This window comes from Microcaecilia unicolor, chromosome 10, assembly GCF_901765095.1.
Source record: "Microcaecilia unicolor chromosome 10, aMicUni1.1, whole genome shotgun sequence".
Lineage (NCBI taxonomy): Eukaryota > Metazoa > Chordata > Amphibia > Gymnophiona > Siphonopidae > Microcaecilia > Microcaecilia unicolor.
In genome coordinates this window covers 106,574,574-106,600,649 of record NC_044040.1, presented here as the reverse complement: position 1 = coordinate 106,600,649, position 26,076 = coordinate 106,574,574, and the positions used below count along the sequence as shown (strand labels likewise).

Here is a 26,076-nt window from a genome sequence, read left to right as displayed (position 1 = left end):
TCAGCGTGTTTTTAAATGCTGACCACTGGATTTTCAATATTGGGCCATGTCATGCCAGCACTGAATATCCAGGGCTAATTCAGCATGCACTGGCCACCCGTGTCAATCGATATTCAGCCGGGGTCTGCATAACACCCTTATAAAAACTAAGGATGAATATCGACCAGGACTTGCATAAGCTGAAACAGGTTCCCTCCCCCCCCCCCCAATGATCCATAGCCTTCTCCCTCCCACTCCTGCCCTGGAAAGCTCTTGCCCATCACAGCTCCTTTCTCAAAATGATTGCCACAACCTCTAGTAGCAGCCTCAGTACTAGTACCGCTAGAAAGGAGCCTTCATAGGCAGGAATGAGTGGGCAATGATCTTTCTTGTCACTATTTTCTTATCTCTCATGTTTGGATTCTTTCACAAATATGAAAAGAAATATGTTATCATGTGGGTGATGCAGATAATATGTCAAGTTATGAGTTAAAAAGAATACCATTTTATGGGTTTGCAATCAGTTTTGGTTTGTTTCAATTCATTATTAGCAACAATTAAAGATGTGTGTAGATATACATTTTATATGTATAATAGAATGTATTCATGCTAGTAGTAGATCACTGTATTGTAGAATAGTAGAAAGAATGCTGTGTGTTAATGTGTTAACACTGTCAATCAGTGGCCACCTCAGAATACACAATCCAGGATATTCTATCTTTAAGGTCAAAGGAACCCTTATACATAATCATATTTGGAGGGGTAGCTTTTTCCATCATCACTGCGTCGAGATTCATTGTAAGTTTTGCTCTTCACCTCGGAGTCATAGCCAGTGGCAGACTTGTATCCTGCAGTCTTGTAACCAGCATTCTTTGCAGAGGTATGATAGGACACTGCTTTGTAACTAAAAGTAAAATTAAAAAAAAAAAACTTATAATAGCAAATTGCTTAGAAGACATATTGACTAGTGATATCGTGTTTCAACTGATGCAAGGTATTCTGATTTCTGTAGTGTAGCTTTGCAGCCTATAGGATCTGAGTTCTAATGCAATGTACCAGGCTGAAACATATAAAATGAAGCACTAAACAGTTAATTAGGTAAAAATCACTCCAGAAATTGGTAGTGACATGAAATAGAGTGCTTAAGAATAAAAACCTTTCAGAAATGAAGCAGGCTTCTAGCTTGAGTTCAGCTTCTCATTGTATGATTTTAAAGACATACCCTAACCTATCCTCCCCCATTCTATAACTGGTTACCCAAAGTTAGGTGCCAATTGTGTGCATAAGTAATTGAATACTAGCACTTAGGTACGTGATTATTACATGTGTGTAAATGCTAGCCACGCGCTTAGCTGTACCTTATAACAGGTGTGCAACCCGGCTAGCAGGTAAATGCAAGGGAGGTGTACATATGGATGGTTCCCACAATTATGTATGTAACTTACAGAAAACTGTAAACTACATGTTAAAGTGCTACATTTAGGTATGTTCATTTACACCTGCTATTGACATGGCAGAAGTGGGAGAACCTAATTGTTGGTGCACTTAGAATGCAGAATCTTGGTGCTTAAAATTTGGTGCCTTTATAGAATTGCCCTCTTTGTGCTCAAATTCATAGCATCCTCTAATTTTAACTTTCTTAATCTTTGCTGAGCCTCTGAAAGTAAAGGCTTGTTGTCTATGCACAGGGAAGGAGAAAGCCCTTAGAGAATTAAAAAACAAACAAACCCCAAAACAGGATGGTGGGCATATATTTTTTATATTTTGTAAAGCACTGGGTAGATCATTGGAATTGTGGTATAACTTCTAAAACTGATAAATGAACCAAATGATCATAGCTCTGCTCTTTGCAGGTCTGTAAAAGGTCAGGGTGAGTTTTAGCATGGAGTAGAACTTAGGTTTATAAGTGTTTGTTTTAATGGGGTTTGGTTCTTGACAAATTAATTTGCTGATACACAGCTATTTGGTACACTTCTGTTTCCTTTTCCCTACTTGGCATATTTTGACACAGTAAGTAGACAATACTAATTCAGTATTATAACAAAACCAGATATCAATAAAGATGGAAATTAAAAAATATTTTAAGAAAATGCCTCATTTCTTGGCTAAAGGGTTAAATATTCAGCAGCAGTGATAAGCACTTTGCTGACTGCCGCTGGCATAATCCCAGATATTCAATGCCAGGCCATGTCCAGGCTTCGGCACTGAATATCTGGTTTTTGAGGAGCCAGCTAATGCATAGCCTGTTAAGTCGATATTCAGCACTTAAGCAGCTATGGTTACCACATAAAGTACTGATATTTATGCAGTTAACAGGCCACGTGGTCCTTTTACTAAGGAATGCTAAGAGATTTAGCATGCACTCATGATTACTGCATGCTAAATGATAAGATGCCCATAGGAATATAATGGTTGTCTTATCATTTAGTGCACTCTAATCATTAGCACACTTTAGTAAAAGGACCCCCAAATGCTGACTCTGCCCTTAGAATACCCCCCAGAATAGCCAGTTTTCACTTAGGCACTAACTGCTAATTTTCAGCAGCAATAACATGTTAAGTGCCATTGAAAATTAGCGGATAGCGCTGAACAAATGATTTAACCGATCAGTGGCCATTTCTGGCTGGTTAAATCACTTTGCATATCGACCTGATAGTTTCTTTCCATCACGAGAATCAACTACTTTTTCACCTCCTGCCTTTTAATTGCACTGTAAATTAAGAAGAAGCAAGTTAAGATCTGAGCTGTTTATGGAATTGAGGTGCAGCAGTAAAGTCTGGAAACACAGGGGCTGATATTCAGACCGCGGGAGTTAGCTGTCACCGCTAAACCCAGATATTCAATGCCATGCCATTTCCAGTGACCAGCATTGAATATTCAGTTTATTTTCGGCTATTCAAACTTAGCTGGTTATGTTCTAACCGCCCAAAGATATCCCACATATTCACACGGCCAAATATAGATGCTAAAGTGTGGCTGAAAATCAGCAGATAGCTGGTCATGTTAGCTGATATAACTGGCTATCTGCTAGCAACTAACTGGTGATATTCAGCAGGAGATAACCGGCTAACCCCCACTGAATATTGCCGGATAGCTGGTTATGGGGCATTTAACTGGCCAGGTGCCAATCCTAGCTGGTTAAATACCCCCACCCCCACATTATTTTCTTGAGGAAACAGGTGGTTAATCAGATTGGTGTCATGATCCTTTGAATGAATCAGTGTGCTGATGTTGTGGTAGCAGTCTGTGGGATGATTCTTAAGTGATCCAATCTGACAAATTGGTCATTAGACTGATGCTGTAATATACACACCATTAATATGTGAGTGTATTAATGTTTTCGTGCAGTCTGCTGGATGGTTCGTTACATGTATTTATGTATGTATGTATTTCTTTATTAGAATGTATTTTTCACCTTTTAAAAAAATTCACACAAGGCAGCATACAGCATAGGCACAGACAATAAACAATTACAACAGTACTCATTATAGCATAGTATGCTATTTTTACTGCAATGTCAAGACAATATGCATTAAAATATGTTAATGGCAAAGGAGACAAGCAGAGGTAGAACATATAGACAGATGAGATTTTGCTTACTGCCACCAGTACCTAAGAAGGAAAAATTCAGGTGCAGACAGAAAAAGTGCATGCAATGAATCTTGGCCAGGATTAGCATAGTAAGTAAGTTCTAGTGCAGTATGTGCAGCTGATATTAGTCCTTGTGTATACTCTTTCATTAAAGGCTTAAAAGAAGAGTCAGGCTTTTTTACCTGCTTCTTGAAACTGAGATAATCTTGTGTTAGGCAATCCTGGGAGCATTCTGGGATTTGTAGTCCTGTTTATCTATAGAAAATGCATGACTGATTTTTGAACTAATGCATGATGAAAAGTTAAAAGAGGACGTTGGCATAGAATTATCTGTTTGCCTGAGACAACTGATCATTGTAGTTGAGGGGGCAACTCCTGTTAGACATTAAAAGTTGTCACTCACGTATTCTCCTCTGGCATCAGTCCTCTACAAGCAATGCACATCATAACCCCACCTATTAGGGTTAGGCCTCCTGCCACCCAGCCAACAAACAAAGCAGAGCCAAAGGTATACCTGAAACAGAAAAAAGTACAGGTCAACTAATCTGTTAAAGCAAAATCTTAAGAACTATCAGGATTAAACAAGACATATTCCTAGTCATTTTGGAGGTCAGTTGTTACACAATTAAATAGCAATCACCAGTGTCAGAAATAGTATTTAATGGTGGCAATTTGAGAGAACTGAAATAAATCTCAGTGAATCTGGAAGGTATAATAGAGCAAACTGGTAAACTAAAGAGTAGAAAATCACCTGGACCAAAATTGTCTGAGTACTGAAAGAATCAAAAATGAAATCCAGACCTACTATTGGTAATTTGCAATCTATCACTAAAATTGAATACGGTATGAGACTGAAGAGTCACTAATGCAATGACATTTTTTTAAAAAGGGTGGCAGGAGTGATCCAGGAAACTACAGACTGGTAAACTTGATGTCTGTGCTGGGAAAATGGTAGAAACTATTATCAAGAATAAAATTATTGAACAGAGAGATAGTCATGGTTTAATGGGATGGATTTAGCCAAGGGAAGTATTGTCACCATTCTGCTACTTTTGTTGAAGGTATGAATAAATAGATGAATAAAGGTGAACTGGTTGATATTGTGTATCTTGATATTCAGAAGGTATTTGTTAAAGTTCCCAAGGAAATTAAAAAAATAAAGAAAGGTCTTATTGTGAATTGGGAACTGGCTACAAAAATAGGCAGGCAGACAGGCAGATTCAGCCTCTCTCCATTCATCTCCTGGTGTCGCTGTGTCCAGCAGCGCCGCTTGTGAAACCTGTGCTTCTTTCTGCTGTAGCTGAGTCCTCCTAACTTTCTCTTGTGGCTGTGCAGTTTCTACAGCAACATTGTTTGAGCTGCTTGGGACTCCCGTAGGGAGTGCATCCACAGTTAAAACAATGATGCTTTAGGAACTGCACAGTCACAAAAGGAAGATATATGGAGTCAGCAACAGCAGAAAGAAAGACAGCATCCCCAATATTTTTTTCAGCCTTGCCCAGACATCAGAGCTGAAAGCTTCAGAATTAGAGAGTTGCACGGGGACAGAAATCCAACTCGCCCCCACTGGAATCCAACCCGTCCCCATCCATCCCCGTAGGGAATCTAACCCGTCCCCATCCATCCCCGTGGGGAATCTAACTCATCCCCGCAACAATTTAACCTGTTCCTACCCAGTCCCGCAAGAATTTAATGGTACATTTAAAAAAATTCCTGTTGGCTCTTTCAGTCTGTAGGGGTATTTACCAGAGATCTCACCTTTGCTGGTCTTGGCCTATACAAGCCTGAACCATTCTTATAACAATATGGATTCTACAGCCTGTGACCTGAATACATCTGTAACTATCAGAAACCAGTTTGGTTACAGAAAGGAATTACTGCTGAGCTTTGCAAGATTACTTCATCCAAGGACATATTCTTTGTTGCAAACTAGCCCCGTTATCTCCTGGGAACATTGGAGGAGAGACAGACACGGCTCCAGGAGTATGGCAATCAGACATCGAGTTTGCATACCATTGAACAAAGGCTCGCTTCTTGACCATGAAGCTGTCTAGACATTATGCCATCGTATGTGATTGGTCCACAGGTATCCTCTGACCCTGGGATACCAAAAGGTTTGGACTGAAGAGAGTGGAGGAAAGAACACCAGAGGAAGACAGAAACACCGGAGGATTTGCAGGTGAACAAAACGCTCGGAAAAGCCAGAGACTGATTTTCCTAACACCAGTGAACTGCTTGCCTTGTAACCAACTGACAAGGCCTGCTCAGCTACAACATCAGGCCTTATCTAAGACTGTACCATTTGCATCCAGAATTCAACTCTCGGACCTTATTTCTGGACTGAGACTTGCTGAGACTTCAGCGAGTTAGAGGAAAAATCCACTTCTCTACCATTGGGAGTCTGTGACAGACAGCAAGGTGAGATAACAGGATATATTACCAATGGTCACGGGAAATGCTTTTTTTGTAGAAAAAAAGGTGCCGGTACTCATTGTGTGCGGAGTCACCATATATGTCTCCACCCCTATTATAGCCACACCCAAATTTCCCACACCCTTTATACCAGCCATAGCGCATATAAACAGACATCACTGAAAATATTATACTAGTATAGGAGAAAAAAATAACGTGATTTTTTTTCATTATAAATAATTTCTGTTACAGCTCCAGTATACCCAGTGCAAAATAAGTCAGCAGATGTAAATTCTCAAATTGGACATATTCCAGACACTAAAATGAAAATAAAATGATTTTTCCTACCTTTGTTGTCTGGTGACTTTGTTTTTCTGATCATGCTGGCTCAGTATCTGATTCTGTTGCTATCTGTCCTCTTAACTCAGTTTCCAGGGCTTCCTTTCCATTTATTTCTTTACTTTCCTCCTTTCTTCTTCATTTCTTGCCCTACATCTGTAAGTAAAAGCTGTGTCCTCCGCAGACTTGACTGTCCAGTGGATCCAGCTTCTGCCTATTTTCTACATCCATGTGCAGTTTTTCTCCTCTCTTCCTTTTCCCTCATCTCCTTCCTCACTCTTTCCTCGCCTCCATCCATGTCCAGCATTTCTTCTCTCTCCCCCTTCCCTCTCCACTATCCACCCATGTTTAGCAGCCCTCCTCTCCCCTGCCCTCCATCCACCCATGTCCAGCAACCCCCCTGTCCCCCCTGCCATCCAACCATGTCCAGCGACCCTCCTGTCCCCCCTGCCATCCACCCATGACCAACAACCCCCCTGTCCCTGCACCATCCACCCATGTCCAGCGATTCTCTCTTCCCCCTGCCCTCCACCCATGTCCAGCAACCCCCCCCGTCCCCCCTGCCATCCACCCATGTTCAGCAACCCTCCTGTCCCCCCTGCCATCCACCCATGTCCAGCAACCTCCCCGTCCCCCCTGCCATCCACCCATGTCCAGCAACCTCCCCGTCCCCCCTGCCATCCACCCATGTCCAGCGACCCTCCTGTCCCCCCTGCCATCCACCCATGTCAAGCAACCCCCCGTCCCCCCTGCCATCCACCCATGTCCAGTGACCCTCCTGTCCCCCTGCCATCCACCCATGTCCAGCGATTCTCTCTTCCCCCTGCCATCCACCCATGTCCAGCGACCCTCCTGTCCCCCCTGCCCTCCACCCATGTCCAGCAACCCCCCATCCCCTCTGCCATCCACCCATGTCCAGCAACCCCCTCTGTCCCCCCTGCCATCCACCCATGTCCAGCAACCCTCCTGCCCTCCCCTGCCATCCACCCATGTCCAGCAACCCCCCCTGTCTCCCCTGCCCTCCACCCATATCCTGCGACTATCCTTGTTTCCCTGCTCCCCCTCCCTCCAGCCACCCATACCCATCTGAGCCCCCCTCCCCGACCTAGTCCCCACCTGCCTACCAGCTCCGTGCTGACGACCCTCTTCTGCCACCCGGCACCGTGATGACCCAGCCTTTAAAAAAATCAACGAAGCGGTGGAGCGGTGCCTCGCATCTGCCTGTAAAAGAAGAAAAATCGCCCCGTCGGCCGGCCTTCCCTCACTGTGTTCCACCCTTGCGGAAATAGGAAGTTACATCAGAGGGCGGAACACAGTGAGGGAAGGCTGGCCGACGAGGCGATTTTTCTTCTTTTACAGGCAGACGCGAGGCACCGCTCCGCCACTTCGTTGATTTTTTTTAAAGGCTGGGTCGTCACGGTGCCGGGTGGCAGGAGAAGAGGGTCGTCGGCATGGAGCTGGTAGGCAGGTGGGGACTGGGTCGGGGAGGGGACCTACAAAAAAGGTGCCGGTACGCCATACTGGCGTGTACTGGCACAAAAAAAGCACTGGTCACGGGGATAATTAGTCCTTAGTTTGTCTGAGACAGATAGGTTTACGTCAGGACTTCTGGTCTGTGTATTCAGCTGATCACTGTATTTTGCATAAGACGTATAATAAGTTCTTATAAGAGTTATTAGGATTTCAGGATTGTTCTGGGTTGTGCAATCACTCCTTTAGTTAGTCTGTTAGGGTAATATATATATATATATATATATATATATATATATTTTTTTTTTTTTTTTCTTTACATAATAAATAATATATTCCATCTGTGGCATGGTTTCTTTCACAGCAGCTAGTTTGTCATTCGGGCTATAGAGGTACACCTCCCTAGACACAAATCCATAGTATTGCTATCTGGTAATGTTCTCTGATATATAAGTACCTCTAGCATGCCTATAAGTCTCTCTCTGGGTTTGAGCCGCAGCACTACAGGCAAGGAAGGAACGGAAGTTGGAACACCTGGTGCGCACATGTAAGACTTCTCTGATTCACTGGCACTGTGTGTTAAGAGATCGCCACATGCACAAGCCAGTAGGTCAGGTGACATCTGATGCTCATGCCTATGTCAGAGCTGAGGTCTGTGCATCAGCCTGGGAGCATAGTAAATGACAACAGATAAAAATCAATTCATGATTAAATCAACAATGAATGTGATATTATATACTTGATTATGGTCTTTCTGTGGCATTTCAGGGACATAGACCATAGAAGTCCACCTTGCCCTATCCTTATGTTCCAACTGCTGGAGTTGCCCTTGAAGCCCACTCCAGTCTATTCATCTTCTCATTTGTGGGACACAGACCGTAAAAGTCTGTCCAGCATTGTCTTCATGTTCCAGCCACTAAAGTAGCTGTCTAAGCCCTTGCCAGCCCATGCTAAACCAGATTGCCATATATGAGATATTTATTTATTTATTGCATTTGTATCCCACATTTTCCCACCTATTTGCAGGCTCAATGTGGCTTACATTGTTCCGTCATGGCAATCGCCATTTCCAGTATGAGGAAATACAAGTTGGTAATGCATACGTTCATAAGAGAAAGCAGATTATGGAGAGTTCATGATCAAGATCAGAGATAAAGTGTTGTAGTATTAACGTTCATTCGTAATCATTGTTAAGGCAAGCAGGTATATGAAGTTTGGTTATGTCCAGTTCTGGTATAAATTTCGTTGATTGGGATTTAGGATGGGTCACTGTGGTATGCCTTATTGAACAAGTTAGTTTTTAGTAGTTTTTGGAAGTTGGTTAGGTTATGCATTGTTTTTGTGGCAAGTAGTAGCGCATTCCATAGTTGTGTACATATGTAGGTGAAGCTGGACGCAAATGTTGATTTATATTTTAGTCCTTTGCAGCTGGGGTAATGGAGATTCATGAATGTGCGTGATGAGTTTTTTGTATTCCTGGGTGGTAAGTCTATGAGGTCTGACATGTAGGCTGGGGCCTCGCTGTGAATAATCTTGTGAGCTTGAATGCAATACGTTCCCTGAGTGGGAGCCAGTGTAATTTCTCTCTTAGGGGTCTGGCGCTTTCGAATTTTGTTTTTCCGAATATTAGTCTGGCTGCTGTGTTTTGTGCAGTCTGGAGTTTTTTGATGATATGCTCTTTGCATCCGGCATAAATTGCGTTGCAGTAGTCTAGGTGGCTTAACACCATTGATTGTACCAAGCTGTGGAATACTTCCCTTGGGAAGAAAGGTTTTATTCTTTTGAGTTTCCACATTGTGTGGAACATTTTCTTTGTTGTATTTTTCGCGTGGTTTTCTAGTGTGAGATTTCGGTCAATTGTTACTCCGAGAATTTTCAGGTTGTCTGAGACAGGAAGGGAGAAGTCTGGGGTGTTTATAGTGGTAGGTTTATATGTGTTGTATTGTGATGAGAGGATGAGACATTGTGTTTTTTCTGCGTTGAGTTTTAATTTAAATGCGTCTGCCCATGAATTCATGATTTGGAATCTGTGGTTGATTTCCTCTTATTTCTGTTAGATCATATTTGAATGGGATGTAGATCGTAACATCATCTGCGTAGATGTAAGGATTTAGGCCTTGGTTGGATAGTGATTTGGCTAGAGGTGTCATCATTAGGTTGAACGAGGTTGGTGAGAGTGGTGATCCTTGGGGCACTCCGCATTCTGGCTTCCATGGTGAGGATATGGTCGACTTGGCTATTACTTGGTACGTTCTTGTGGTCAGGAAGCCTTTGAACCAATTAAGTATGTTTCCCCCAATCCCGAAGTATTCTAGGTTATTTAATAGTATTTTATGGTTTACCATATCGAACGCGCTCAACATGTCGAATTGTAGGAGAAGTACGTTGTTGCCAGTTGCTATTGCTTGTTTGAATTTGGTTGGGAGGGTGATTAGTACTGTTTCGGTACCGTGGTTGGACCGGAATCCTGATTGTGATTCGTGTAGTATAGAGAATTTGTTTAAGTAGTCGGTGAGTTGCTTGTTACCATGTTTTCTGTTAGTTTGGTTGCTAGGGGAATCGATGCTACCGGGCGGTAGTTGGTTATGTCGTCTGTTTTTTCTTTGAATCCTTGGGTATTGGTGTGAGCAGTATATTTCCTTTATCATTAGGGAAGAGTCCATGTTGTAGCATGTAGTTTAGGTGCAATGTGAGGTCTGTTATGAAGCATTGGGGGGCAGATTTTATTAGGGTGTTAGGGCATATGCCCAGTTTACAGTGGGATTTGGTGAACCTGTTGATCACTTGGGTGTGGTTTCATCGGTGAGTAGCTCGAAGTTTGTCCAGGTTCGGTCTGCTGGATATTCGACGGAGGTTGGGTCCAGGCAATCAATGAAATTTTTGTGATTAGTGGTATTGGTTGGTAGTGTGGCTAGGAGCTTTATAATTTTTTCATTGAAGTCTTTAGCAAGGTTTTCTGCTGATGGGGTGTCTGTGTTGGTTGTGGTGACTGGTGTGGTGTCAAGTAGTTTATTCACTAGTTGAAAAAGTTTGTGCGTGTCTTTGTAGTCTGGCCCTATTTTGGTTTTGTAGTATGACCTTTTGGTTTGTCTTATTGTGTATTTGTATTTTCTCTGTGTTTGTTTCCATGCGTTGAGTGTGTGTTCATCTTTCACTTTCCTCCATGCTCTCTCGAATCTTCTGGTTTATGTTTTGAGCTCTTTTAGTTCGTCATTGAACCATGGGTCGAGTTTTGTCTTTTTGTAGTTCTTGTTCTTAAGGGCGCTATTTCGTCTAGTACGCTTCTGCATTTTTCTTCCCAGTCAGGGAGGTAGTGTGTGGAGTTCATTCGTGTTGTCCATTCATTCTCGTATATCTTTTGCCAGAATACTGCTGGGTCTATTTGGCCTCTTGTGCTATATGTTGTGGGTTTTTGTGTGCGGTATGATCCCTTTTTACGCCAAGTTAGCAATAGGTTTAGTTTGTAGTGGTCGGCCTAAGGTGTTGCTGACCATTTGGTGTCTGTTACTAGTATGTTGTGGTCTGCGGACAGTTTGTGTGAGAAGAGGTCTAGTGTATGTCCTTTGATGTGAGTAGCATGCATGTGTGGCCATATGAGATCCCAAGAGTGGAAGAATTCTTTACATTCTCGTGCGTTGGTAGAATTTGGGTCTTCTAGGTGCAGGTTTATGTCCCCTAGTATTAGTATGTTTGTACTGGTTATGCAGGAGTTTGAGATGAAGTCCAAAAAGTGAGATTGGCATTCGTTCCAGTTACCGGGTGGTCGATAGAACAGGATGCAGTCCAAGTGATCAAGTAGGGATTTATTGGAGATTTTGACTGAGGCTATTTCAAGTTGGGTTGTTATAGATTCGGCTGTGATTTCTGTGGTGAAGTGGAAGCGATCGATTAATGCTAAACCTCCGCCTCTCTTTCCCTGCCTGGTCTGGTGAGTGATTTTGTATCCTGGAGGGCATAGATCTAGGATTATGGGATATTTTTGATTGTGGATCCAGGTTTTGTTGATGAAAGTTAGATCGAGGTTTTCTGACATGATCCAGTCTGTAATTGTTGTTGTCTTATTAACTGCGGATCTGGCGTTGATGTAGCCCACTTGAATGTTTTGGTGTGGGGTTATTACATTCGGTAATGTGTGAATTTCAGTTACTTCTCGTTCCTTAGTTAATATGTGTTTGCTGTGGTTTTTCATTCTGTGTTGATGATGCTGTCTATATGTGGGTGTTTTTCCTTTGGTTTGGTGGTTGTTTGTTTGGTGAGGTGTGGATTGCCTGATCATCTTTTTGTGGTATTGTAGGATGGGTGTGGTGGTGTCTGCGACTGGGGTGGGTAGTGTTGGGTGGTTCAGTGGTATGGAGTATGTTACTTGGATGGTTGTGGTGTTGTTATTTGTGATTGGGGTGGACAGTGTTAGGTGAGTGAGTGATAGGGAGTATGTTGCTAGGAGTAGTATTTGGGTTGTGTTCATTTCGCTATAATTTGTAGGTAGGAGATGGTTGGTGGTGATGTCCTAGGGTGTGGTGTCTTTTATGTAGATGTAGTGCCAGTTAGATGTGTTAGGTATTGTCCCAGGGTCCAGTGATTCCGTGGTTCTGGGAATTGTGGTATTGGTTGTATGTATAGTGTAGTGTGGTGGTAGTATGTCAGTCTCTCTAAGGTAGGTAGGCTTTGTTGTAAATGAGGTAGTGGTGAATTTTCATTGTTAAGAGTACCTTTCTGGGTGCTGTCTGTTGGGTCCGGATCATACCCTGTCGTACTTCCTCTCTTTCCTAGTTGTCCGTAGCATGACTGCACAGTTTTGTCGCGTTATCCGGTCAGGGGTTGTTATTCTGCTTCACGTAGCTTTGGGCCTGGGGCTCATGTGGGCAGTCGCATTGAGTGCTGGTCAGGGCCAGCCGCCGATCCTTTGTTTTATTCCTGGCAGCGGCCTCCCGACAGGTTGCTGCCACGGGTGTCGCGGCGGCTTCGGTGGGGTGAGTTTATCGGTGGCGACCTCCTAATGCAGCAGCGCCCAGATGTGAGAGGTCGGCCTCGGCTGTCGGTAGCGGTCTCTTTCACGTGGGGCTCTAGTCTAGTCACCCTTTTATTCTGCGCTTGACTGCCTGTCTCAGCAGTGGCTGTGTCTCTGGGGCAGGGCAGTGCAAGCAGGGTAACAATCGTCTTCGGTCCTCGGCGAGGCATTCGCAGGGTGCTGGTTTACCCTCGTAATCGCTCTGCCTCGGAGGGGGGTGGAACATCCACGATAGGCGATGGGTCCGTGGGCTCCGGTTGCCTTGGCGAATTGCTCACGGAGGAGGTTCCGGTCCACTTTCAAGTTCTCCGAGGCAGAATCCTCGTTCGTGGGACCGAGTGACTGCTCTTTAGATCTGTTTCTGACCTGGGTCGTCGGAGCTGGTGGTTCTCGGGCCCTCTCGGTAACGGTCCACGTCTGCCAGGGTGTCTGGTTTCTTGTCTGGTGGGCGGGGGTTGGGCCAGCGCCTGCTCAGGGCCGGCGGATCCACGTGGGCTTTGAATTTCTCAGCCAGGAGCCATTCTCGGCTACACCGGACTCGTCCTTCAGACCTCCGTTCTTGTCCTTGGCTCCGTAGTCTCGCCAGGTGAGTGCGATGTCGAGGGAGTGTGGGTGCCGTAATCGGGGCCAGGTCAACGCCACTGACCTGAGGTGGTAGGAGGACGTGGTCGGCTTTCAGGTGTGGGCCCTCCTGAGTGAAGTGTCCTGGGGACGTCCTGGGTCTATCGGCGTCCCTCTGGTTTCATCCACCGGTAGGGCCCTCTGTAAATACCGAGCAGCAATCGGCTACTGTGTTGCAGTCCTCCTGTACACGTTTCCTGGTATCGGTCCTAGTTCATCACAGCCAGAGTCACCATTTAAGTTTAGGTTTTTTATAACTTCCATTTTTTAATTAGAGATTCTCTCTGTTCATCCCATGCCTTTTTGAACTTCATCACCATTTGTATCTTTACCACCTCCTTAATGGAGACTTTCCGCATCTGTGCTGTTAAAGCAAGGAGGAGGAGACATCACTCAAAGAACGTGGTACTCAGTAGGTGAGAGGCTGGCGCAAATGCAGCATACACTTGGAGTGGATATAGCACTGTTCATGAAAGAGTGTGTATGAACAACTTAAAAATCTAAAGGTGGACAAAGCCATGGGACCGGACGGGATCCATCCCAGGATATTGAAGGAGCTCAGAGAGGTTCTGGCGGGTCCTCTTAAAGATTTGTTTAATAAATTCTTGGAGACAGGAGAGGTTCCGTGGGACTGGAGAACAGCGGATGTGGTCCCTCTTCACAAAAGTGGTGATAGGGAAGAAGCTGGAAATTACAGGCCGGTAAGCCTCACTTCGGCTACTGGAAAAGTAATGGAAGCGATGCTGAAGGAAAGGATAGTGAATTGCCTGGAAACCAATAAGTTGCAAGATCCGAGACAACATGGTTTTACCAAAGGGAAATCGTGCCAAACGAATCTCATCAAATTCTTTGACTGGGTGACCGGAGAACTGAATCATGGACGTGCTATAGACGTAATCTACTTAGATTTCAGCAAAGCTTTTGAGGCAGTTCCTCACAGGAGACTCTTGAATAAACTTGACAGGCTGAAGATAGGACCCGACATGGTGAACTGGATTAGGAACTGGTTGATGGACAGACGCCAGAGGGTGGTGGTTAATGGAATTCGCTCGGATGAGGGAAAGGTGAGTAGTGGAGTGCCTCAAGGATAGGTGCTGGGGCCGATTCTGTTCAATATATTTGTGAGTGACATTGCTGAAAGGTTAGAAGGTAAAGTTTGCCTTTTTGCGGATGATACTAAGTTTGTAACAGAGTGGACACCCAGGAGGGAGTGGAAAACATGAAAAAGGATCTGCAGAAACTAGAAGAATGGTCTAAGGTTTGGCAATTAAAATTCAATGCGAAGAAATGCAAAGTGATGCACTTAGGGAGACGTATGTGTTATACAGACTGGGAGAGGGATCTTGGGATGATAGTATCTGAGGATCTGAAGGCGACGAAACAGTGTGACAAGGCGGTGGCCGTAGCTAGAAGGTTGCTAGGCTGTATAGAGAGAGGAGTGACCAGCAGAAGAAAGGAGGTGTTGATGCCCCTGTATAAGTCATTGGTGAGGCCCCACCTGGAGTACTGTGTTCAGTTTTGGAGGCCGTATCTTGCTAAGGATGTAAAAAGAATTGAAGCGGTGCAAAGAAAAGCTACAACATTGGTATGGGATTTGCGTTACAAGACGTATGAGGAGAGATTTGCTGACCTGAACATGTATACCCTGGAGGAAAGGAGAAACAGGGGTGATATGATACAGACGTTCAAATATTTGAAAGGTATTAATCCGCAAACAAACCTTTTCCGTAGATGGGAAGGCGGTAGAACTAGAGGACATGAAATGAGATTGAAGGGGGGCAGACTCAAGAAAAATGTCAGGAAGTATTTTTTCATGGAGAGAGTGGTAGATACTTGGAATGCCCTCCTGTGGGAGGTGGTGGAGATGAAAACGGTAACGGAATTCAAAAATGCATGGGATAAACATAAAGGAATCCTGTTCAGAAGGAATGGATCCTCAGAAAATGGAGATTGGGTGGCAGAGCTGATGGTGGGAGGCGGGGCTAGTGCTGGGCAGACTTCTACGGTCTGTGCCCTGAAAATGGCAGACACAAATCAAGGTCAGGTATACACATAAAGTAGCAGTGGAGGAGTGGCCTAGTGGCTAGAGCACCGGTCTTGCAATCCATAGGTGGCTGGTCGAATCCCACTGCTGATCCTTGTGATCATGGGCAAGTCACTTAACCCTCCATTGCCTTAGGTACAAACTTAGATTGTGAGCCCTCCTGGGACAGAGAAATATCCAGTGTACTTGAATGTAACTCACCTTAAGCTACTACCGAAAAAGGTGTGAGCAAAATGGAAATAAAATAAATAAATAAAATATGAGTTTATCTTGTTGGGCAGACTGGATGGACTGTACAGGTCTTTCACTGCCATGGGAACCCCGCAGGAACTGCTTCCGTCCCCACGGGATCCCCACAGAACCGCTTCCTGCAAACCCCGTTCCCGTGCAGGTCTCTATTCAGAATACAGAGCTGTAGGGAAAAGCACTAGTAGGAAGGAAGGAAGGAAGGAAGGCTGTGTCTCCTAAGCTACTGCTTCTGCCTTCCCTTGAAGTCTATTGGCTAGCTGAGGAAAGTCTAACCAATGGGCAAAATCTCAAAGCTCTTATCACAAGACTGGTTCTGCGACAGCAGAAGATGATGTTTTATTAAGATACTAGTAAAAAAAAGGCCCGTTTCTGACACAAATGAAATGGGCGTTAGCAACGGTTTCTTCGGCTCCCATGCAGCCACCCATGTCCAGCGACCCTCCTCTCTCCCCTGTCCCCCATGCAGCCACCCATGTCCAGTGACCCTCCTCTCTCCCCTGCCCCCCCTGCAGCCACCCATGTCCAGCGACCCTCCTCTCTCCCCTGCCCCCCCTCCAGGCACCCATGTCCAGCAACCCTCCTCTGGACTTGGATCAGCTGTGAGGGATGTTTTTTTTCCCGGGTTCTGAAGTTAACACCATAATGGCTATGGTGATGTCAGCCTGATCTACGGAGCCTAGCAGACCAACTCGGAAGAAGCCACGGTCCCAGGCAGCTAGACAGAACGTTGGAGGTGAGAATTATTATATAGGATCTCCAGCTGCCTGAAGGGGAGACAGCTTGATGCTGCAGCTGTCAGGGTGGAGGAGCCAGGAGGTAGAGTGGGTGGGTCTAGGGGTGCGACTGAGTGGAACTGGGGTTGTAGCTGGGCAGAGTGGGGAGGAACTGGGGGCATGGTTTAAATCTTCCTCTCAAAGATTGGGCCCCCTTGGCAGCTCTGTGGAAGGAAAGGAAGGACTGAGGGCCAGAAGTCCTATGAGGAGTGTGAGATAGCTGCAAACAAAGTTGCTGTTAGAGGGGCTGGGAGAGGGGATGCAAGCTGTAAAAGAGGATACTGGCTAGGAGATATAATACTGCTGTGAGAGTCTGGGGGAGTAACCAAAAGAAGGAATCCTGGCTGGGAAAGGAGGAAAAAAGGATGATAATGGATTGGCTGAAGAAATAGGAGAATTGAAGAGGACTATGAAAGGAACTTTGCTGGACTTAGTGAGGAAGGGGCTGATAGGGGAGATAGATTGAGGAAAGAGTTCTGAGCAGAAATAGGGTAGAAGTACTAAGGAGTGATGGAAGTGGCAGGAGGGGTGATACTAGAAAGAGAACACTGAGAACAAGTAGAGAAAAAGCATAAGATTTGAGACACAGGCACAGCCATTTGAAAATTATTAGCTTCTCCCCCCAACTGAGCAAACTTAAATATCATTGGGAGGGAGATGTAATATTACTAACTGGTCTGGGTCAGTTGTGGGGTGGCAAATGTTATCTGCTCTTTTATTTTCCAGCATCACAGTTACTGGGCTAAATAAGGGTTTTTTTGGGGGGGTGGGGGGATGGAGAAATGGGAGGATGTTGTGCTTGCATGCAATTCCATGAACTTAAAATCCCTTTAAAAAATTCCTTTCTCATGGCACCTCCATACTATGATCAGGGATTGAACTGAGGGGGAATAGCGAGCAGCACTATTGCCACTCTTCACCAAAAAAAACATAAAAATATTGTTTCCTTATTATATCCCACAGGAGGTAGAAATGGTAAGCTAGGACACTGGGTTATGTGAACCTAAAGAAGTAGCACAGCAGCAGCAGTAGGAAGAGGTGACATATCATTGGCAGAATTTATGGGGGGAGCAATATAAGAAAACCAATGGACTGCATTAGGGGCTTATAGCCTATGTAGTTATGTTTAAACAAATGAGAGATCTGCATGAAAGCAAATATTTATTTTTATTATTTTGACTTATGAAAACCACTTGTCTTTGAAACATGCTCAAAACAGAAAAATCCATTTGTACAAAAGAGATGAGGTGAAGGTGAGATTCCATGTGCCCCAATGAAAGGAGAATTTCATTTTAATTCAATTTATTTTCAGCATATTCCTTCTTTATAACACCAGGCTTCCCAAGGCAGATTACAACAGTAGTTAAGATGAACCTAAAATCTCCAGCCTGGAACTGGGTAACTTGGCATCTCTGCAGGCTGATGCCAGGCCACAGAACAATATCAAATTTTTGGTCCTTTATTGTGATGAGGGTTGGTCTGTGTTCAGCATGTGACCGAGGTTAGAGATTCTGCTGGCATGTGGTTTGTGTGGGAATCTATATCAGTCTGACTTTATCTGGTTTTTCCAATGGGACCCGTATTGCTGTTGTGTATGTTCACTGCTGCCTTTTTAAGGTACAGTTATTGGTATTTGTGTGTTCAGAATTGGTGTTAAGGTTTGCTACATAGGCTTTAAGAAACGTCTTCATAACATTTAATGTTACTTAACAAAGAATCTGGCAGTGAATGGATTTTGTATTGCCATTACCGAGGTCCTAACAGAATTTGAATACATTTTTTTCTATGGACAACTGTAAGAGGAAACATCTTAGCTGTGGAGTATGACAGATCTGCCAAGTAATTTTAGGTCGCTGTCCAATTTGTCATTTTAGAAAAGGTGGTTTTTAACACAATTTAATCATGCATTTACGTTTCTTATAAAGCAAAGTTTGATCTGAAAGCACGTACACTGCTCGGTACAATTGACTGTAAATATCAATCAACTACCACTGTGTGACAAAACAAAACGTCCGCTCAAAATACACTAAAGGAACCAGCACCATCATGAATATTAACAAATTACTTTTAACCATCTACAGTCTTTCACTAATCCATCACACACTGACAACTCCTCTCTCAGACAACAATTCACCCTCATTACACAAACCATTCACACAACCCGAAAGGAATATATCCACCCAAAGGATTAAAAAATGGAATGGAAAACCTACCGTCGCCGGACACAACCAACAGAGGGGAAAGAAAGGACACAACAAACTCAAACATCAAGAAGACAGACAACTAATAAAAATCATCACAAACCTGAATCCAAACGACCCTCACCAACTAATACAAATGGGCTACTTGAATGCTAGATCTGTAATTGACAAAACTATGACAATAACCGATTGGATCACAGCAGACAACCTTGACTTCCTACTCATTAGCGAAACCTGGATCCATGACCTTAAAGATCCTATTATTTTAGAACTGTGACCTGCAGGTTACAAAATCTCCCACTGGATTAGGAATGGAAAAAGAGGAGGAGGCATAGCCATAATCTACAAATCCCAATACACCGTCACGACAATTACCGAATCCATACTCCCCCAACTTGAAATAGCTTCAGTTAGAATCAGCCACCCAACCTTACATGATCACCTAAACCTCATCCTGTTTTATAGGCCATCAGGCAACTGGCAAGACTGCCAAACACACCTCATGGATTTCATATCGAATACATATGTTTCCACCCAAAACCTTCTTATAGCAGGAGACATCAACCTTCACCTTGAGAACACCAATTTAATAAGTGTAAGTGAATGCAAGGACTTCCTTCAACTATGGGAACTCCGCTGGCCAAACATGCAACCCACCCACAGCAAAGGACACATAGACATCATCACATACAAATTTTCATCAGAACTAAATCTCACACTAATAAACACAAAATGGACAGCCATACCATGGTCCGATCACTACAAAACGAACATCTCCCTTCAATGGCGTATAAACGAATCACAACACAAACAACGAACCTATACCACAAGAGGCAAAATAGACCCGCTAACATTTTGGCAACTATTGTATAATAACGAATGGATAGCACCAACAGACTCACCCCAATTTCTCCTTGAATGGGACAACAGATGTAGAACTACACTAAACATAGCACCACTCCAAACCAGAACCTCACACAGGAAGAACTCAATACCTTGGTTTAATGAAGAACTGAAACTATTAAAAACACAAGTCAGGAGACTAGAACGAGCATGGAATAAGAAAAAATACGACAACGCACTCAATGACTGGAAACAACTACAAAGAAAATACAAATACACCATCAGACAAACTAAAAGATCATACTATAAAACTAAAATCGGACCAGATTACAAGGACACACATAAACTCTTCCAGCTCGTAAACAAATTACTAAATACCACGCCAGTCACTTCTAATAACATGGACACCCCATCAGCAAATGACCTTGCAAACTACTTCAAAGAGAAAATGATAAAGCTATGACTCATGACACCTATCAACACAACCGACTATCCAGCTTATTTTCGAAAGAGAAAGACGTCCATATTTCAACCCAAATCGGGAGATGGGCGTCTTTCTCCCGTGGGCGAACAAATCGGTATAATCGAAAGCCGATTTTGGTCGTCTTCAACTGCACTCCGTTGCAGGAACAAACAAAGTGGATGGGGGCGTGTCGGAGGCGGGACTGGGGCGTGGTTATCGGCCGCGGAGAGATGGGCATCTTTAGCTGTTAATCGAAACAAGAAGGACGTTTTTGACGAGAATTTGGTCTGCTTTATTTGGACCCATTTTTTCAGGTCCAAGTCCCAAAAAAGTGCCCCAACTGACCAGATGACCACCGGAGGGAATCGGGAATCACCTCCCCTGACTTCCCCAGTGGTCACTAACCCCCTCCCACCAAAGAAAAACACTTTACAAACTTTTTTTCCCAGTTAGTATGCCAGCCTCAAATGCCATACCCACCTCCATTACAGCAGAATGTGTTCTATCCTCTGACAGCCTTTCCCTGGTTCTGATGTGGCTCTCGGGTGAGTGTGACACCTTTTCTGTTATGTGCACTGCAGAGTCACATCAGCAATGCATTGTGGTGGGTGTAGGGTATTGGGCTCTGTGATTCCACTAGCTTGTGTTAAATGCTCACGATGTTGGTAGTTGGTAGGCTCTACTCCCATGGTGCTTTTCCCTCTGCTTACTGGGTCAGAGTGTGCCCTGTTTTGTTTCCAGTAGTCCATGAGGTAGGGGCCATTTTTGTAAGCCAGTTTTAGCTCCCTTTCATGTGTTACCCACGTTACTGAAAGTGGGCATTGTATAGCATTCTGCCAGCTCTGACCTACTGCTAATCTCAGTACCAGGGAGACTCTTTGCCAGTGGGGCACAACCTCTGATCTGCAGTTAACTGTGAGTAAACGTGCTTATTCCAATAAAGGACGTTTTTGGAGACATTAGTCTTCAGGTGTCAACTGGTGTACCAAGGTTCTACAGCAGCAACAAGTCCTAGAGGCCTGCGTTTATGCAGGTCCCTGGAGCACTTTTAGTGGGTACCGCAGTGCACTTCAGGCAGGCGGACCCAGGCCCATCCCCCCTACCTGTAACACTTGTGCTGGTAAATGGGAGGCCTCCAAAACCCACTGTACCCACATGTAGGTGCCCCCTTCACCCCTAAGAGCTATGGTAGTGTTGTACATTTGTGGGTAGTGGGTTTGGGGGGGGGGTTGGGGGCTCAGCACCCATGGTAAGGGAGCTATGCATGTGGGAGCTGTTTCTGAAGTCTACCGCACTGACCTCTAGGGTGCCCAGTTGATGTCCTGGCATGTCAGGGGGGCCAGTGTACTACGAATTCTCCGAGGACAAGCAGGCTGCTTGTTCTCACGACTGGGTGACGTCCGCGGCAGCCCCCACCAACCGGAAGAAGCTTCGCGGGCGGTCCGCACGCAGGGCACGCCCACCGTGCATGCGTGGCCGTCTTCCCGCCTGTGCGTGACCGTTCCCGCCAGTCTTTTCTTTTCCACGCCTGGAGAGAGACGTGTTCACCTCTCTCTCTTCCTCAGCCCCGGAAAACCGTCGTGTTGTTCGCGAACCTTCTTTTTTCTTCGTTTATTTTCGTTGCGCGTTCCTCTAAACTTTTTTTCTGTCAAAAAAAAAAAAAAAAGAGAACGCGCTGTATTTTTCCCTCGTTTTCTAGCGGGGGCGTCGCGTTTGTTTTTCGAGGTGTGATTTACCGCCACCATCGACGACTTTGATTTTGCCGACGCGAATTTTCCGTCGATGTCCTCGAAGGTCCCGAGTGGATTTAAGAAGTGTGGTCGGTGCGGCCAGCCTAACTCGCAGACCGACACTCACGCTTGGTGCCTCCAGTGCCTCGGGCCGGAGCACGATACCAAGTCGTGTACTTTGTGTCTTGGTCTCCGGAAACGGACTCAAGTAGCGAGGCAAGTTCTTCGGGACCGTCTTTTTGGAACTTGCGCCGGCCCCTCGACGTCGACCTCGACGGCATCGGTATCGACGGCCGGTTCTTCGGTACCGGTATCGATGTCCGCGAAATCGGCATCGATGGCATCGACCCCAGGAGCACAGGTCCCGTCGGCCCGCCGGTCCTCCGGTGACAGTAGGGGTGAGAGGCCGCGTGGGCAATCGGCCCCGGTCACTTCCTCTGCCCATGGCCCTCGGGACCGAACCCTGTCTGACCCGGTCCCTCGAGACTGAGGGGGATCGACCTCCTCCTCCTCCATATCCACGTAGCGCCGATGACGGCCATCGCAAGAAAACAAAGAAGCACCGTCATCGGTCACCATCGATGCATCCGGCCCCCGGCGCCGGAGAAGAGTCGACGCCGAGTAAACGTCAGCGTCGAGAGGAGAGGTCCCCCTCTGTAGTAGAGGTACCGACGCGTCAGGGTCCCAGCACTTCGGTGCAGTCTCCTGGACCCGAGCAGCTTCCGGCACCGACGCCTCTACCGGCCCCCCCGTCTTTCCCAGCAGCGGGCCTGGACGAGTGCCTCCGAGCCATCCTTCCGGGCATCCTGGAAGGGCTGATGCGCCAGACTGTGCCGGGGCTGGGGGTGCTTGCGCCCTCGGCGCCGTTGACTGTGGCGCCGGCGAGCTCTAGCCCGGTGCCGAGGCCTCCGACGCCGCTTGCGGCGCCGGTCTCGACCGCCACGCAGGTGGAGTCCCCGTCGATGTCGATGGAGGGAGCTTTGTCCCCGCCGGCGCGGGAGTCCACCGCTCGACGACACCGAGGTCTCGGTGCCTCGACGTTGAGCCGGGCCCGGTTGAGGACTCAGCTGCTTGAGCTTATGTCCGACATCGAGGAAGAGGCCTCGTGGGGGGAGGAGGAGGACCCAAGATATTTCTCCTCAGAGGAGTCTGTGGGCCTTCCCTCCGACCCCACGCCTTCACCAGAGAGAAAGCTCTCGCCTCCTGAGAGCCTCTCCTTTGCCTCCTTTGTCAGGGATATGTCTGTATGCATTCCCTTCCCCGTGGTCTCTGTGGATGAGCCGAGGGCTGAGATGCTCGAGGTCCTCGATTATCCATCACCACCTAGAGAGTCCTCCACGGTACCGTTGCACAATGTCCTCAAAGAGACACTGCTTCGGAACTGGATGAGACCATTATCTAATCCCACCATCCCCAAGAAAGCAGAGTCCCAATACAGAATCCACTCGGACCCAGAGTTAATGCGGCCCCAATTGCCTCATGACTCGGCAGTCATGGACTCTGCTCTCAAGAGTGCACAGAGTTCGAGGGATACCGCCTCGGCGTCCCCAGGGCGGGAGTCTCGCACTCTGGACTCGTTTGGGTGGAAGGCCTACCAATCTTCCAGGCTCGTGACCCGCATCCAGTCTTACCAGCTTTACATGAGCATCCACATGCGGAATAATGTGAAGCAACTGGCGGACCTGGTTGACAAGCTCCCGCCGGAGCAGTCCAGGCCTTTTCAGGAGGTGGTCAGGCAGCTGAAGGCGTGCAGAAAGTTCCTGTCCAGGGGTATATATGACACCTGTGACGTAGCATCTCGTGCTGCGGCCCAAGGTATAGTGATGCGCAGGCTCTCATGGCTGCGTGCCTCTGACCTGGACAACCGCACCCAGCAGAGACTGGCTGACGTCCCTTGCCGGGGGGATAATATTTTTGGTGAGAAGGTCGAGCAGCTGGTGGACCAACTGCATCAGCGGGAAACCGCCCTCGACAAGCTCTCCCACCGGGCGCCTTCAGCATCCACCTCAGCAGGTGGACGTTTTTCCCGGGCACGGCAGGCTGCACCCTATGCTTTTACCAAGCGTAGGTACACCCAGCCGGCCCGAAGGCCTCGTCAGGCACAGGGATAGCCCCAGCGCGCATTCTCGTCAACAGCGTGCGCCTAAGCAGCCCCCTGCGCCTCCACAGCAAAAGCCGGGGACGGGCTTTTGACTGGATCCATGGGAACATAGCCGCCCTCAAAGTGTCCGTACCGGACGATCTGCTGGTCGGAGGGAGGTTAAAATTTTTTCACCAAAGGTGGCCTCTCATAACCTCCGACCAGTGGGTTCTCCAAATAGTGCGGTGCGGATACGCCCTGAATTTGGCCTCCCTGCCACCAAATTGTCCTCCGGGAGCTCAATCCTTCAGCTCCCATCACAAGCAGGTACTTGCAGAGGAACTCTCCGCCCTTCTCAGCGCCAATGCGGTCGAGCCCGTACCACCCGGGCAGGAAGGGCAGGGATTCTATTCCAGGTACTTCCTTGTGGAAAAGAAAACAGGGGGGATGCGTCCCATCCTAGACCTGAGAGGCCTGAACAAATTCCTGGTCAAAGAAAAGTTCAGGATGCTTTCCTTGGGCACCCTTCTGCCAATGATTCAGAAAAAACGATTGGCTATGTTCCCTGGATTTAAAGGACGCATACACTCACATCCCGATACTGCCAGCTCACAGACAGTATCTCAGATTCCGCCTGGGCGCACGGCACTTTCAGTATTGTGTGCTGCCCTTTGGGCTCGCCTCTGCCCCACGGGTGTTTACAAAGTGCCTCGTGGTGGTGGCGGCGTATCTACGCAAGCTGGGAGTGCACGTGTTCCCATATCTCGACGATTGGCTGGTCAAGAACACCTCGGAGGCAGGAGCCCTCCGGTCCATGCAGTGCACTATTCAACTCCTGGAGCTGCTGGGGTTTGTGATAAATTACCCAAAGTCCCATCTCCAGCCAACCCAGTCTCTGGAATTCATAGGAGCTCTGCTGAATACCCAGACGGCTCAGGCCTTCCTTCCCGAAGCGAGGGCCAACAACCTCCTGTCCCTGGCTTCGCAGACCAGAGCGTCTCAGCAGGTCACAGCTCGCCAGATGTTGAGACTTCTGGGTCATATGGCCTCCACAGTTCATGTGACTCCCATGGCTCGTCTTCACATGAGATCTGCTCAATGGACCCTAGCTTCCCAGTGGTTTCAAGCCACCGGGATGTCATCCGCATCTCCACCAGTTGCCGCACTTCACTGCTCTGGTGGACCATTCGGACCAATTTGACCCTGGGACGTCCATTCCAAATTCCACAGCCCACGAAAGTGCTGACGACGGATGCATCTCGCCTGGGGTGGGGAGCTCATGTCAATGGGCTTCACACCCAGGGTCTGTGGTCCCTCCAGGAAAAGGATCTGCAGATCAACCTCCTGGAGCTCCGAGCGATCTGGAATGCACTGAAGGCTTTCAGAGATCGGCTGTCCTGCCAAATTATCCAAATTCGGACAGACAATCAGGTTGCAATGTATTACACCAACAAGCAGGGGGGCACCGGATCTCGCCCCCTGTGTCAGGAAGCCGTCGGGATGTGGCGTTGGGCTTGCCAGTTCGGCATGCTTCTCCAAGCCACATACCTGGCAGGTGTAAACAACAGTCTGGCCGAAAGACTGAGCAGAGTCATGCAACCGCACGAGTGGTCGCTTCATTCCAGAGTGGTACGCAAGATCTTCCGAGAGTGGGGCACCCCCTCGGTGGACCTTTTCGCCTCTCAGACCAACCACAAGCTGCCTCTGTTCTGTTCCAGACTTCAGGCACACGGCAGACTAGCGTCGGATGCCTTTCTCCTTCATTGGGGGACCGGCCTCCTGTATGCTTATCCTCCCATACCTTTGGTGGGGAAGACCTTACTGAAGCTCAAGCAAGACCGCGGCACCATGATTCTGATAGCGCCCTTTTGGCCCCGTCAGATCTGGTTCCCTCTTCTTCTGGAGTTGTCCTCCGAAGAACCGTGGAGATTGGAGTGTTTTCCGACTCTCATTTCGCAGAACGACGGAGCGTTGCTGCACCCCAACCTTCAGTCTCTGGCTCTCACGGCCTGGATGTTGAGGGCGTAGACTTCACTGCGTTGGGCTTGTCTGAGGGTGTCTCCCGGGTCTTGCTTGCCTCTAGGAAGGATTCCACTAAAAAGAGTTACTTTTTCAAGTGGAGGAGGTTTGTCGTTTGGTGTGAGAGCAAGGCCCTAGAACCTCGTTCTTGCCCTGCACAGAACCTGCTTGAATACCTTCTGCACTTATCAGAGTCTGGCCTCAAGACCAACTCAGTAAGGAATCACCTTAGTGCGATTAGTGCTTACCATTAT

General features: G+C 46.8%; 1 protein-coding gene across 2 annotated transcripts in view; it reads right to left on the bottom strand.

Moving 5' to 3' along the window:
• Positions 1-206: 206 nt before the first annotated feature.
• CLDN18 (claudin 18) overlaps positions 207-26,076 on the bottom strand; it is a 355,113-nt gene continuing 329,243 nt past the window's right edge. For both annotated transcript variants that reach the window (XM_030217054.1, XM_030217053.1), the window contains exons 4-5: positions 3,974-4,084; positions 207-883 (exon numbers count right to left, since the gene is read on the bottom strand). In XM_030217054.1, coding sequence (XP_030072914.1) covers positions 718-883; positions 3,974-4,084 — 277 coding nt within the window. In that variant the 3' untranslated portion in view covers positions 207-717. The remainder of the gene's footprint in view (positions 884-3,973; positions 4,085-26,076) is intronic.